Raw genomic sequence first — 15,050 nt, forward strand, 5'->3', positions numbered from 1 at the left:
TTCAATTTCAGTTTTATTTGTATAGCACATTTACAACAGCCCCATGTTTGACCAAAGTGCTTTACAGAAGAGCAAGAATATTGAATATAAGAATATACACATACACGGAAAACAGGCCAGAGAACATTTTAAAAACACCCATTTAAAAATGTAACATCACAGTAGTCAATACACTAAATAAAAATAAAAAAGGTTTTAAGTAAGGACTTAAAAATAGACAAGTAAGCGGCCATTCTAATCTCTGAAGGCAGGGCATTCCATGGTCATGGCCCTGCCACCACAAATGAACGCTCCCCTCTACGGTTTAGTCTAACATGAGGGACCACCAACAAAGCCTGGTCACAGGATAGTAGGATTCTAGATGGAGTATAAGGATGAAGAAGTTCAGATATATAGACAGGAGCTTTGTTATTTAGGGATTTATATATGAAGAGTAAGATTTCAAAGTCTATTCTCTGACAAATCTGGCTGCGGCTTTTTGGAGAATTTGAGATTTAGATATACCGCAATATAAAGAATTGCAGTAATCTAGATGCGGCATCACAAATGCATGAACAGCCATTTCTGTTTTTGGAGTGAGAAAGTTTTTAATTTTATACAGTAAATGAAGCTGATAGAAACTGGATCCAATAACAGAAGATATATGTCTATCAAATTTTAAATGCTGGTCAACAATAAAACCTAGGTTCTGCACCCGCGAGGATCTAAAAACGGATAAACTTTCTAACTCAGGGCTTATGCACTGAGAGTTCTCATTTGAAATGAAAACAATTACCTTGGACTGCCCTGTGTCCTGCCCGTGCGTCATATGTCATTGCGCTATTTCTACGTCACTGTGCATGCGCAGTACTTTCCAGTTTCAGTTTTCAATCTGATCAAGTGTTTACATGTCCTCTCACTTAAATTACAAAAGGAATAAACCACCCTTACAATCCAATCAAAATTTTAGTCGGATCTGGCCAATTCAATTTGATTGACGTGTTTACATGTGACTTTTATTCTGATTGTGCTTTTAGTCCTATTACGATCGGATTAGAAGTGTCCATGTAAACACAGCTTCAGCCCCTCTCTGCTTGCCCTCAGCCCACCTTTGGCAATGGTGCATGCTGCAGGGGACTGCCATCCTCCAGTGTCATGCTGGCTGGAGTGTCCCTTAGCTCCACCTCCAGCCTCTAAACCCTGGACTCTGTCTCAGCACATCAACACTGCAGCTCCACCATGGCTCCTAGCTCCCTCCTGTCCACTGTGGCCCAGCAGTCCACTAGCTCCACTGGGCTCCATTGTCCCTCCAGCTTAGCCTTGGGCTGGCTTTGACCATCCTGTGCCTCGGGACTCCACTCCTCCTGCTGCACCTCATCCCTTAGTCCCTCTGGCTCCATCAGACTCCATCCCTTCGGCTCCTCCTCAGTCTTCTGATGCTACACTGTGGCCATCTGGATCAATACCTCTGCTTCAGTCACCATCTGCTCCGCCTTGGCCCTCTGGAATCTCCCTGTCACCCTGGTTCATTGGCTCTCTGTTTCCGTCTCTGTCACCTCAGCCATTCCTTCTCCATGGCTCCTTCCCTCCATTGGCTCCACTTTGGGTTGCTGTCATGGCTGTGGCCTGGGTCCTACTTGGCTCCTCCTGCTCCAAGCCCCTCCTGTCTTCTCACTGGCTCCTCCCTCCATCGCCCCCCCCCCCCAGGATGTCAGGATTCTGGATTGTCTGTGTCATGTTTTTCCCCGTTTCTGTTCCTGTGTAAAAAATATTTGTATAAAATAAAAAAATATAATTAAAAAATTAATAATTTAGAGATGTTTTAGAGTATTAATCCAGAAAAGTTATAAAAAACACAATTTGGTTTAAAACAATTGAGAAAATTAAATGTTAAATGTTTTAATACTTGGTTCATTATATCAATTAATACAGCATGCTTTTTAATTAATAAAATGTAACCATTAAAACAGAGTCTAGGAAAATAAATAAATCGAATAAAGCCCTAGTAATAACAGTCCATTTTGACTTTGTGGAGAATTTTATTTTAGGTCCCCATGAGAAAACAAGCTTTAGGTAGGTTTAAGGTAAGGGGATAGAAAATACATTTTGTACACAATAAACTTTTATACTTATGTAATGAACCCATAATGATACAAAAATAAAAATACCTGTGCATTTATGTGTGCATGTGAGTAGAGTGTTGCCTCAGATTTGTTTGTAAAATAATATAAATACTTAATATAATAATAAAATATATGTAACTGTATTTTTAAAACAATTATTGAATATTATTGAACAAGTACAATTTAAGTTTTCTTCTTTTTTTTTTAGCTACAAAGTAAAAGTACATATCCTGAACAATTGTTTAAATTCATGACCTGAGACGTTCCCTTTCAAGGGAACTTTTAACTGCGTCCTCTAGGGGGCACTATGGGGAACAGTATACCCACGCCACCATGCTGAGGGGAGTGCAGGCCAGAATCAGAAGGAACAAAACAGTGAGAATCAGGAACAAAAGTGACTGCTTTAAAAATGAATCCTAGCACGGAAGAGAGAGCTGAAAGCATCACTGACAGGGTTCTACACTGCTTACACAGTGTAGGCCAGTATAATAACTATAGTTACAGTACTCTAGGGACATTTCCCTTTTCAGTCTCCAGTAAACAGTATGACAAAACTTGTGACTGTCATATCTAAAAGTCTGAAAGACGACAGCTTATGGGAGGTAGAGAAAGTGTTTTGGTCAGAAGACATATAAATGTATTTTTGTACTATATACTACTGTAACAAAATTTGTCAAGTTTATTTATCTAATCAACAATATATTGTATTACTTTACATTCCTATTTGATATTTAGTTATTTTATTTTTAAACTTTACTTCTCTTGTAAGTTCATCTACTTACTCTACTATAAGATCACTTAGTGTAATGAAAATTGATGTTTCATAAATTATTGTTGTATTTTTTTTTTTTTTTTGCATTTTTAATTTATGTTGTATACTAAGACACTGAGCTGCCAAATAATTCCTGAATCCCAATAAAAGGTTTTTGATACAGTGTTCTGAATAGATCTCTCTCTAGTGTTCACTGGGAAAGTCTGTGTGTTTGATTTTGAGAGAAGTAAGGGTTTTTGACATGGATATTTGTACAAGTTTGTTTGTTACGAGAATGTGTTTATAGTTGTGAGAAAGTGGTGAATTATTTCAAGAATTGTGTGTTAGTTATCGAGAAAACCTAAGACAGTATTTAGGACAATTTAAACAATTGGAAGATATTTGGGTTAAGCAATGTACCCTGATCATATAAAACGATACAGTCAGTACATTATAGTTAAATTAAATTGTTATATGCATTTATTTCTGTTCAAAAGGGTGGAATTTTTTTTTAAATAAGATTCAAATAGGCCTATTCCTGTTTCCCTCTATAGTGAACAACATAAATCATTTTTTTAATCTTCAGGTTATGTTATAACAAAGGATTTGATGATAAAATAAACTGCATAAATAATTGGATTTTTTTAGCACTCATTATAATTTACTTTTAAAGCAATATTACCCAATATTACCTAAAATCTATTAAAAGCCTATTCAGTGACTAAAATGGAGTGTCTGAATATATTCACAGTTACAGTTAAAATATAATAATAAAATATAATAGGCTAATGATAGTCGGAGCACATATGAACTTACTGGTAATAGTTAACACATCTCTAAAGAAAAAAATAATTCACTATACAGTAAAACTTATTTGTGAAAACTAGATAATCGTATTATCAACAGATGTCTACTATTTCAGAGTTCAGGTTTTGTTTTATGTTTCTATTTTTTCATGGCATACAGCTGCTTACTACAAGAGCAGTTTATTGTAGGCTACTCTATATCTACTGAAGACTTATGATCACAGTCGTAGGGAGACAGTGGCATAGCGAGTCATCCCCAGAAAATTTGTATGGCTGCATATGAATCAATTATATTTTCCTCTTTAATATTTGCAGCATTAAATAAACATGAATATTTGAATGCAAGTTGAAAACAAGCAGAACAATTTGAATACAAATGAATATCTCATGAATCGATCAATCAGAGTTTTTATAAAAGTCAGAATGACAAATGACAGACTTTTTTCTAAATAGGTGGAATTTTCACATTAACTTACCCAATATAACATGATTTTATTATCATAATTTTGACTTTATTCTTAACATATTATGAGTTTAATCTTATTTATTTAGTTATTTTTCAACGTGGCACAAAAATATTGCGTATGGCTTCTGAATGCAAACACAATTTTGGCACAGTGGCCCAAAAAAAAAGAAAAATGAAAAAAAGTGAGGGGATATTTTAAGTATTTGTTAATAAACTTTTCTGAGTCAGTATTTCAAAAATAAATCGCTATCTCCTCATTGGATGTGCCTTTAGAGAGAAATGCATCTTTACAGATTACATAATACTACAGTAAAACAGTTTTTGTTTCTGATTTTAATTATTGAGTTCCATAGATATATTTATTGTGTCAGTGCAACGCTCCTGCTTAAGAGGACAGAAATCACAGCCTGTTTGTTTTCCTTACTTAAAAGCCCAATGTTTTGTTCATATTGTGAATGTACACAACCACAAATAGACCCTTTGCAGTTCTAAATTATGTATACTCTTACTTTTATGAGCAAAAAATACGGCATATTTTTAAGTTTCCACTCTTTAAAAAAAATTGTGATCTCGCTGCAAAGCGCACTTTAGCTTCCACTCTCCGCACAAACTACTGGATATGTGCCTAACAGCACTAATTAATTTATCTAGGTTAAATGTTTAAATTAATAGTGTGAAATGCATGAAGTGTTTTATTACTGTTTATTTTAAGCAAGTTGTGCTGGTTTGAGAAGGCTAAACTGATCAAACATAAAGCTCAACTCATTGTTTGCGCTGCCACTGCCACTTGGTCATTCCTTTAAAAAACTAAAAAACCAAACATAAAATGTTCTAAACTAAATTTACTTAATAAAGAAACAAAAAGTAATATGACCACTTTGACATCAAAAACCAAAATGAAACTATTTTAATAGCTGTGTAAAAGGGAAGAGAGAGAGAAAAAGCCACCCCGACTACGGACTGTTTGACCTCCTGCCCCCTGGTAGGAGCTTCAGGAGCCTCCAGACAAGGACCAGCAGATTCAGGAACAGCTTTTGCCCTACAGCTGTCTCCTTGCTGAACTCTGCCCTCTGACCCCCAACCCCCACCCACCCACACCATACACACAGACTCCTCCCCCTCTTCATCACTACATCTGACTGATTTAAAACAAACAAAAAACAGTAAACTCGTTATTACTTGCACTACTGTCTGTTCATCCAGAATACTGAGGAATCCATTTGCACACTGAAATATTTTCTCTGCACTTTGACTTTACATTGCAATAGTGTAAATGATGTTCATATGCTCATAGTTCTGTCTATAGTGTACTGTATAGTATGTTCATAGTACACCTATCTGTATATCATGCTGATAGTATTTAAAATCTGTAAATTATGTCCATAATACTGCCTTATTTGTATATTTATTGAACATTTGTAACATATTGTAGACCTTGTATACTCTCTACTTGTTGCCTTGTACCCTACATGTGCAATGACAATAAAGTTTAATCTAATCTAATCTAATCTAATCTAAAAAGAAGTCATGGTATCCAGTCGGACTTGGGCTAATAATTCTTATAAACTGTTGGACAAGGGCCCTTGGAGGGCTCTGTTCAATCCCTTGTTTTAAGTAATAGTACCCCCAGCTCAGCGCCCCCAAACTGCCCGGACCCATATGCACCTGCAGATGTATACTTCAGGTACTGTTATCATGATCATTACCATCTTCAAGCCTTCCTTGGGGCAAAATAGTCCAAACCAAATGATTATCAATGTACTTATTCACACGTACATTTATCCACATGTACATTATCCAGATGCTTATTCACATGTATGTTAACCAGGCGCAAATTAATAATAAAAAAAAAACAATTCTTTGCTACATCACTGCCATGCCACCACACAGTTTGAGTGCAGCTCTGACACGTGACTGTGACGTCTTACGTCTCATATCTTATGTCTGATGTCTGAATACTATGGGATATACAGTTCTCCTCTCAGTTTGCTTAGCAATCAGCAAAAAGTGCATAAATCACACCCCATATGTGTCATGTGTGCATGTCAGCATGCGTGTATGTGTGTGTTTGCTCCAGCTCATGCTGGCAAATGTCACAACTACAGTACACCTATTTTAGGGGGAAAATCCTTCATTCTCCATTGATGGTCATTCCAAAATATTTGTGTAATCTGGCAAAATAAATTTGCAGCAAGAAACATATAGACTGCTAGTATTTCAGTATGTTAAACTATATTTTTACAAGTAACAATTTATTTAAGCTCTTTTGAACTTGTTTGGTCTTGTACAAATGGCAGCAGTAAATGTGAGCACAGCTGAAATCCCATAATTAAATTGCACAATTTATTGGGAGTAAATCACTATAAAGAGTAACATTTATTTAAATTCCTTCAGTCCTACAGAATGTATCTTCTGCCAAACGCTCAGTAAAGCAAACCATATTGACTAGGAAAGACTGCAACAATATAATTAGATATTATATTACCAATGAATAACCACTGTCCAATAATTAAGCATAAAAAATATGAAATGGCTTCCCATAGCCACTTTTATTGTGTCTGTGCATAAACCTCAAATTTAACTGCTCACATTGCCTAACAGATTAATGTTAACAAGCCCACAATGATGAGATTGAAGGGAACAGCTACAGGTCATGATACACACCTACTGGTTCCTATATAAAATGACTAATGCGATTACGGCCATTACTCCACCTCCTGAATCATGCAGAACACATAATTAGCAAATCAAGGTGGTGTTGCATTGCGAAAAAAATAAACAATCCCCAACTTGCCCACAACTATTAGAGTTAAAGGAACACTTTAGATTAAAAAAAAACACAGGTTGTGCAAGTTTACAGGTCAATGAAGTCAAATGTCACTGGTGTAACAAAACGACCGATTGATTATGCAATGGATTATGACATTAGAGATCTGCCTCAAACAGGATAATTGCTGATAAATGCTGTCAACACCTAGAGATGATGCAGTCAAAAACATATCAGTGGCAATAGAGGTATTAAATTCATGTACACTCATTAAATTCTAATGAATAATAATGAAAACGTTGAAATTGTTCAGAAGGGTCTACAGAACTGCACACAGACGGGAGCTCCTGTTATCTTTTATTATCTCATTGTTTAATATAATAATATTAAATGTACTTTTAAATGTACTTATTAAATGTACTTAGTTGATTTCTTCTTTAAAAAATATAATTCATATTTTAAAAAGTCAAGCCTTAATGTCAAGAGATAATAATACCCTTTGAAGACAATTTACAGTACATGCTACTATTTAGTAATCTTAATTAATGATGTTTCTTAAAAAAATAATCAGAAGAGTCAATGACTATAAAAAGGAATGTTTATGGACTATTTTGAAGAGGCAGCACAAACGACTAGCCTATTAAAGTAGATATATAAATGAAAGCTAATAAATATTTCATTTGTGACTGAGCAGACTAAAATGGTAAACAACAAATAAGCTTATATAATTTGAGATCCTTGTCATGATTTTAACGCAGATATAACATATTTAATTAGCACTTTATTTTGATAGTCCACTTCACGCATTTGCTTTGCAACAACAGTACGTCAACTACCAGTCATTAGATTGATAGTAGACTACTGTCCCTAAAGTAACAGTCTACTACACTGTAAAAAATAAGTGTCATTTTAACTGTAAAAAATTGTAAAAACGCTATGAAAAAAACTGTAGGTTTACAGTAAGTTCCTGTACTATATACAGGGAAAAACTGTAAAATATCTAACCAGACATTTCATATAATTGTACAGTAAAATGTAAGATCAATGTATAATTTACATAATTTGTAAACTGATATTTCCTGAATTCCCTGCGTGAGACTCCATCTTTGAAAGTATTTTGTTTAAATAATCATGTTTTTTAATAGCTTTTGTTATCAGTTATGTACATTTGGGCTTTATGTTACATATTATGTTGTTTAATGAAAGTTTATTGCATTGTTTAAGTATCATGCTTGTTACCATGATGGTGTTTTGTGTTTGCATGAATGACTCTGAGCACCTTCTATATATATTAATATATACTTCTGGTTGTGGCAAAGCTACTTGTGATGAGCTTTGATTCTTTATGTGGCTATCTCTTTTACCACCTGCATTATTTTGGTGGTGGTCAATATGTTAAAGGTACAAAGCAGAGCAGTGTGCGTTGTCGAATTTACTGGTTTACATTCAAATTTTCTTGTTTGTAAATTACAGCTTTATAATAATTTTTGACCGTAAATGTGTTTACAGTTTTTCTGTATTTTTTACAAAATTATTTAGTAAAAACTACAGAATTATTTTTTTACACTGTAATGCTGTAATTAGAGCTAAGCCCCATTCAGACAGTAATTGTTTCTCATGGGGATGTAAGAGATTTTCAACATTTACAAAGGTCAATGATTTTATTGATTTTATTGTTGTCCGAATAATCCCTGGCCGAATTACCTACTGTTTTTTGGCAAACACCAAGGTTGTGTGGTAATTTAACTGCTGTCCAAAATCCACATCTTTGAGTTTACAAGAAGAATTCAATTTAAGATTAACTGTTTAAATCCTTTTGATCACTGCCGACTATTGTACGGTAATCGCACTTCACTGTAATTTGCATGCACATTTATTACTGTAAATAAATGATTGGAAGTATTTACAAGAACAATATTTCATAACTGCTCCACCACAGCAAGTTGGGAACTGTTAATAAAAAAAAGAAGAAAGAAAAGAAAAGCACACAAACATTTGAAATAATTTATTATTATGGCAGCAACAAGTATGCAATGTGATTTTAAAATATGTATTATATAGGCCAACAATTTCATACACAAAAATATAAACCAAACATCTTTATGTTTGCCTTATGTAAATCAGAGGTTGCATAAACTTATTTCTGCTAATCGTGAAAGTTAAAGTAATCTCCACATTTTAAAGGGATCCATCATTTTGAGAGATAAAGTTCAAGACAGAAAACCTTTTTAATATAGTTGGTCTGTTTTCCTATTTTTAAACAGATGTTAAAAAATCAAATAATAAGTAGAATATTATTAAAGATGAATTTATTCTTATGACAATCATGTAACTGGGTAGGTCACCGGCACGTTCCCAGGTGCGGAGGATCACAGAACTCGCTTTTAGACCGTGAATAAATCACCATCTGAATCTAGGAGTTTTATTACTGAGGTGGAATGTAAATTTATTTTTACAGATATCCATGTGAGAAATAATTACCATCCAAGCAGAGGTAATCTGCGCTGCTCTCAGTAGATTGTGCTGGTTATTATGAAAATTATCTGCTGCATCTGTATTCTTTACTGTGCGTATTATCAGTAAATCATCCACAGAATTGTTCCTTCCCACTGGGCTTCATATATTTCTATGTCAGTTCTTAAATGCAAAATCTGTTTTTTTTACTGCTGATAAGCTTTTGAATTCTGTTCACTGCAAAACACAATCTATACATTTAATGTCATTTTGGCAGTCTTTTGATGTTTCATGATAGATCGTTGTATCTGCCTGTATAGCTGAAATGGTAAAGGTTTATCTCTTCCAGTTTACTACAAGTTACAGAACAAAATAAATATGTATGAACATCAGAAGGTTTGTCGACCATCAAAATAATGTGTAACATATTTATTTGTATTTTTCTTTTTGTTTCAGGCTGAGTTCTCGGAAATCAACCTTGTGGCTCATGCTAATGGCGTATGCAGTGTGGACATGCAAGTGATCAGAAATGGAACAAAAGTGGTTCGGTAAGTTCAACAACAATAATCTTCAGACATTACAGCAGTGAGCCCAATATAAGTTCATTATATTCTTTTATCTGTTTTTTTCAGCATTTATTCATCATTCTGTATGTTTCCAACCACCCATTTTTATGCGCATTTTGGGATATCGCATAAAAAATAAAAACACTGGATGGAAATAATATTTTATTTTTTTTTTAAATAAATTCCTTAAGGGACATCAAAAAAGACAAGTGACTTTGTGATGGGATGGGGTGTCTTGATTAACCAGCGTACTGATCTTGTTGTTAGGCATTTGAAATGCTAGTTTCTGCAGACTCCGAAAATAAGATAATATGACGTTTTTCGTCTGCATGCGCTGAAGCTCGCAATTTATTGTAAACTAAAATGATCATATTCAGTGCCTTCTCCTACTGCAGCAAATTTAAATTTTCTTTGTGATGTTTAGCGCGTGTTAATCAAGAAATAATGGTTTGTTCCCCTTCGAGGGAACATCGAACTGCAAGGTGGAATGACACTTTGGGGGAAGCCCCTCAGCGTAGCGCCTCTGAAGAATGAATGAAACTAAGCCAATCTTGATTGGTGTTGCGTCATGACGTAATGTGTGACGGCATATGCCGAAGCTATAAAAAGGACGCCAGCACACAACAGAGACAGCTTTCTTTTCTTCAGCAAGCGCTCTCTGTCTTGTTTGTCTTATTTGGTGTTGTATTGTCTAAACAGTCACTATAAGCATGGCGAGCACAAGCAGTTTCATGAGGTGTGTGCATCTGTTATATTACGGGTGGGGACACACTCCGTATATGTGTGCACTGTTGGGAGTGCAGCATGCGCGGGCAGCTCTCGAGGGGGCTGCTTGCGCGGATTGTGATAGATTGCCAATCCGTGTGCTGTGCTCCCACCTGGCTATTTTCAGTGAGGATGGCCAGGCTCGCGAGCCCTGTGGTGTGGGACGGAAACGCTCTTCTTGGGGCTCACAGGTGGATCTGGCGGGGGATCCCGAGACTGCCAAGGCACACTCTAGCGATTCATCCACCAGTTCCGATGCTCTCTCACCTCACGCGGAAGCCCGCCCCGCGGCTTCTTCCGCACAAGTGGAGAGCCCAGTGTTTGAGCTATCTGCTTCCGAGGAAGTAGACGTGCTCAGCATTGAAGGCGGGGATTTTGGGGATGACTCGCCACCCCGTGTACCCGCATATGATGAGCTGGTGGAGGTTGTCTCTCATGCAGTGGCCCGTCTTAATATCAGTTGGCCACATGAGAGGCAGGAAACGCTTATTAAAAGCAAGTTGGACGAGCGTCTCCTGCAGCACAGAGAGCAACCTCATCAGCGGTGTTCCCGTTCTTTCCCGATTTACACAACAATTTTGTAAATTGTGGAACAAACCACACTTATCTCATGTGTCCAGCACCCCTGTGCTAACTCGGGTGGAACAACCGCTTACAAAGCAAGTATTAAGCATACCAATATCAGGTTTTTCTGTTTGGCCTAGCTCTCTCCCCTGGCACATTTACAAAATCTATGGATGAAGCTCTAGCACCGCTGAGGCTTCAGGTCTCAGGGTTCTCAATTATATAGACGACTGGCTGATTCTAGCCCAGTTACAAGAGCTGGCAGTTCTGTATCGAGATGTTGTCCTTGCCCACATCCAGAGCCTGGGGTTGAGACTCAACACGAAGAAGAGCGTGTTGGCACCAGCCCAGAGAACCACGTTCCTGGGAGTGGTGTGGGATTCGGTCATGATGTGGGCACAATTGTCTCCTGCACGGATCGAATCCATCCTGGCCATGGTGACCAGGATAAAGCTAGGCCAGGCCATCACTGTAAAACATTTCCAGAGAGTGTTAGGTCTAATGGCAGCAGTATCCAATATCATTCCATTCAGTGTCCTGCACATGAGGCCCTTGCAGTGGTGGTTGAAAACCAAGGGGTTCTCCCCGAGGGGAAACCCATTTCGCATAATCAGGGTTACGCGCAGATGCCTTTGTTCCCTATCTATGTTGAAGAGAGCTTGGTTTCTGTCCCAAGGTCCCGTGCCGGTAGCGTCATGTCGCCGGAAAGCCGTCTCGACAGACACCTCCCTCACGGGCTGGGGCGCAGTCATGGACGGCCGCTTTATGAGAGGTCTATGGCAGGACCATCATTCCTCCTGGCATAGAAACTGCCTGGAAATGTTGGCGGTGTTCCGAGCTCTGAGGAGCTTCCTGCCTGATCTCAAGGGTCATCACATCCTTGTGAGGATGGACAATATGTCAGTGGTGGCCTATATAACCCATTAAGGGGGTCTGAGGTCTCGCCCTTTATGCAGACTGGTGCATCAGATCCTCTTTAGGTCCCAGGGGATATTGTTGTCTCTCAGACCAACATACATCCCAGGGAATCAGAATCAGGGAGCAGACATCCTGTCGAGGCAGGGGCTGAGGCCTGGGGAATGGAGACTTCATCCCGAGGTGGTGGAGTCAATATGTCAGAGGTTCGGCCCAGTGGAAGTGGATCTATTCGCATCTCGAGAGACGACTCACTGTCCACTGTGGTTCTCCCTCACACATCCAGCCCCACTGGGGTACAGACGTGGCCGAGGCTGCATCTGTATTCTTTTCCCCCGATCGCTCTGCTCCCGGGAGTTCAAGAGAGGGTTTGTCGCAACGGCATCAGTATATTATTGGTAGCCCCATTGTGGCCGGCCCGAGTATGGTTCTCAGACATAATATTACTTCTGGACGGCCCTCCATGGGAGCTTCCCATCAGGAAGGACCTGCTGACACAGACAGAGGGCTCAATACTTCACCCTCGGCCCGAACTATGGAAACTGTGGGTCTGGCCCCTTAGGGGGCACAGTACCGAGAGGCCAGCGACTGTAACCCTTGTTCCCCGAGAAAGGGAATGAGAACTGCGTCCCTTCGCCACACCTCCCCCTGCCTGGGAGCACTTGCTTCATCACAGAAGCTGTCTCTGTTGGGTGCCGGCGTCCTTTTTATATGCTTCCGCATATGCCGTCACACATTACGTCATGACGCAACACCAATTAAGATTGGCTTAGTTTCATTCATGCTTCAGAGGCGCTATGCTGAGGGGCTTCCCCCAAAGTGTCATTCGACGCAGTTCTCGTTCCCTTTATCGGGGAACAAGAGTTAAAGTCGCAACCCGAGACGTTTTCATCAACTAACTGTATGAAAATGCTCATTTACAAATGTTTTATGATGTTCCAATTTTGCATACAATTTTAATTGGGAACTTTGGGTGGAAACATAGCTAGTGTTACTGTAGGTTGTTTGTTATAGTTCTACACAACTAATAGTCATTCAATTTACTTGAAATTTAGATAAAACATGTTGGTGTGGTGTGATGTATTTTAGTTTGATTTAGTTGTATTAAATGTAATTAAATTTGAAGTTATCAAATTAATAAAAAATTTATATAAATTACCAAACAGTAATTCGTGGCATTAAGGAAAACTGATTTTAATTCATGTGTGTTAGCTTTGCATCTATATTCTGTGGCAGCTCCAAACTGAAAATGAATTTTAAAAACCTTTGCTCTAAGATTTAGAGTTTAAAGTTGCAAACAGTAGTTTATACTTGTTTTTCAGGTAAATAGACCAAAAATATTTTGGTCACATACTGCACTCATTTGTTAAAATACATTGTTACCAGTAACTTAAAAGTCCACATAGGCAAACTGTGTTTCATGGTTCAAGTGTTTAACAAAGGTTATAATATTAAAATTTAAACTGATGTGATTTACTGTCATGATGCCCGCAAAATGTGGTTCGACAGAAAGCCAAAATACAACTTATGGCAGTGTGGGTGTGCAGGCTGAGAAATGCCCGTTTACTCATGCAGGCGGGATTGTATGAGTATGTCAGGGTGGATTTTCCTATTACCTATGACTCTTAATGAGTGTGTGTGTGTGTGTGTGTGTGTGTCAATATAAGAATTGATTTGACTTTTATTGATGTGGGCGGATTAAGAGTATCACATTAGAGTATCACGCAACTTTTTAATAGACTGTTTTTCCTAGTGTTGCTGATGAGGAAAATTAAGTCCAATTTCTTTACAGTTTGTGATAATGGATAAATGTCTGATTCACTTTAGAAATGTTGCTTAAATAACTAAAAATAAATAATCAAATTCAAAGAAATGGCAAGTACAGGTGTCTGAAATATTTTGCACCATATATCAATATTCATTACAATCTTTATTATTTTTAATGTAAATGTCTACTCTTATACCAATTTGTGTTGCCTCTTTAATCAGAAAATAGTCCTAATTGAGGGGGGTTACATGGGCCCAGAGCTTGACAAAACCCTCAACAACTTTTACTAAGCAAATCAATAAAGTAAACAACAACGTAAAAATGACACATCATTTCCATGTTTTGCCACATGATCCATTTCCTCCTCTTTCTCCCTTACAAATGCACAAACATATAGTACTATGGACACACAGCCATGCAGAAACGTCTAGTTAAGATACTTTAAGCTAAAAAAATTCAAAAATTCTAAACATTTCTTACTAGCAAGATAATAACGCCACTGTTGTTGAAGCAGATAAACTTACAGTTTTGCTATTAATATAGACGCTGCTGCCAAACAATGTTGAGAGACACACAGACTCCAGAGGAAATTGACACACACTTTCCACTCTGTCTTCAGTAACGTCATTATTAACTGCATTAGCTATCAATCGTTCAAGGCTCCATTGCTAGGTCTGACATTTTGGAACTAGCAGCAGAGGCACTGGATTGAGATGCATAAGAAATGAATCCTACTGACATGATAAATGTGTTAAAAATACAACATCTGAACAATGTTTTGAACTGCAGACAATGTGGCTGCGGGTAAATTTCTTCTTAAGGGTAAAGGCTTTGCTTAATTGGCTTAGTATAATGTAAAACAATACACACTTAATTAAACACTACTCAACTGAAATGTTAAACAGATAATAGACTGACAATTTTGCTATGTTTTCGATATATGTTATTGATTACACAGGTCCTTCAAGCCTGACTTTGTCTTGGTGCGACAGCACGCTTATAGCATGGCACAGAATGAAGATTTCCGCAATATAATCATCGGTTTGCAGTATGCAGGGATCCCCAGCGTCAACTCACTGGAGTCCATTTACAACCTCTGTGACAAGCCATGGGCTGTGAGTAGACA

General features: G+C 37.6%; 1 protein-coding gene across 1 annotated transcript in view; it reads left to right on the forward strand.

Moving 5' to 3' along the window:
• The window catches only part of LOC132126443 (synapsin-2-like), a 209,553-nt gene that overhangs the window by 58,408 nt on the left and 136,095 nt on the right, over nucleotides 1-15,050 (forward strand). The window contains exons 3-4 of the mRNA XM_059537690.1: nucleotides 9,803-9,894; nucleotides 14,883-15,039. Coding sequence (XP_059393673.1) covers nucleotides 9,803-9,894; nucleotides 14,883-15,039 — 249 coding nt within the window. The remainder of the gene's footprint in view (nucleotides 1-9,802; nucleotides 9,895-14,882; nucleotides 15,040-15,050) is intronic.

Source organism: Carassius carassius, chromosome 44 (genome assembly GCF_963082965.1).
Source record: "Carassius carassius chromosome 44, fCarCar2.1, whole genome shotgun sequence".
NCBI classification, from domain to species: Eukaryota; Metazoa; Chordata; class Actinopteri; order Cypriniformes; family Cyprinidae; genus Carassius; species Carassius carassius.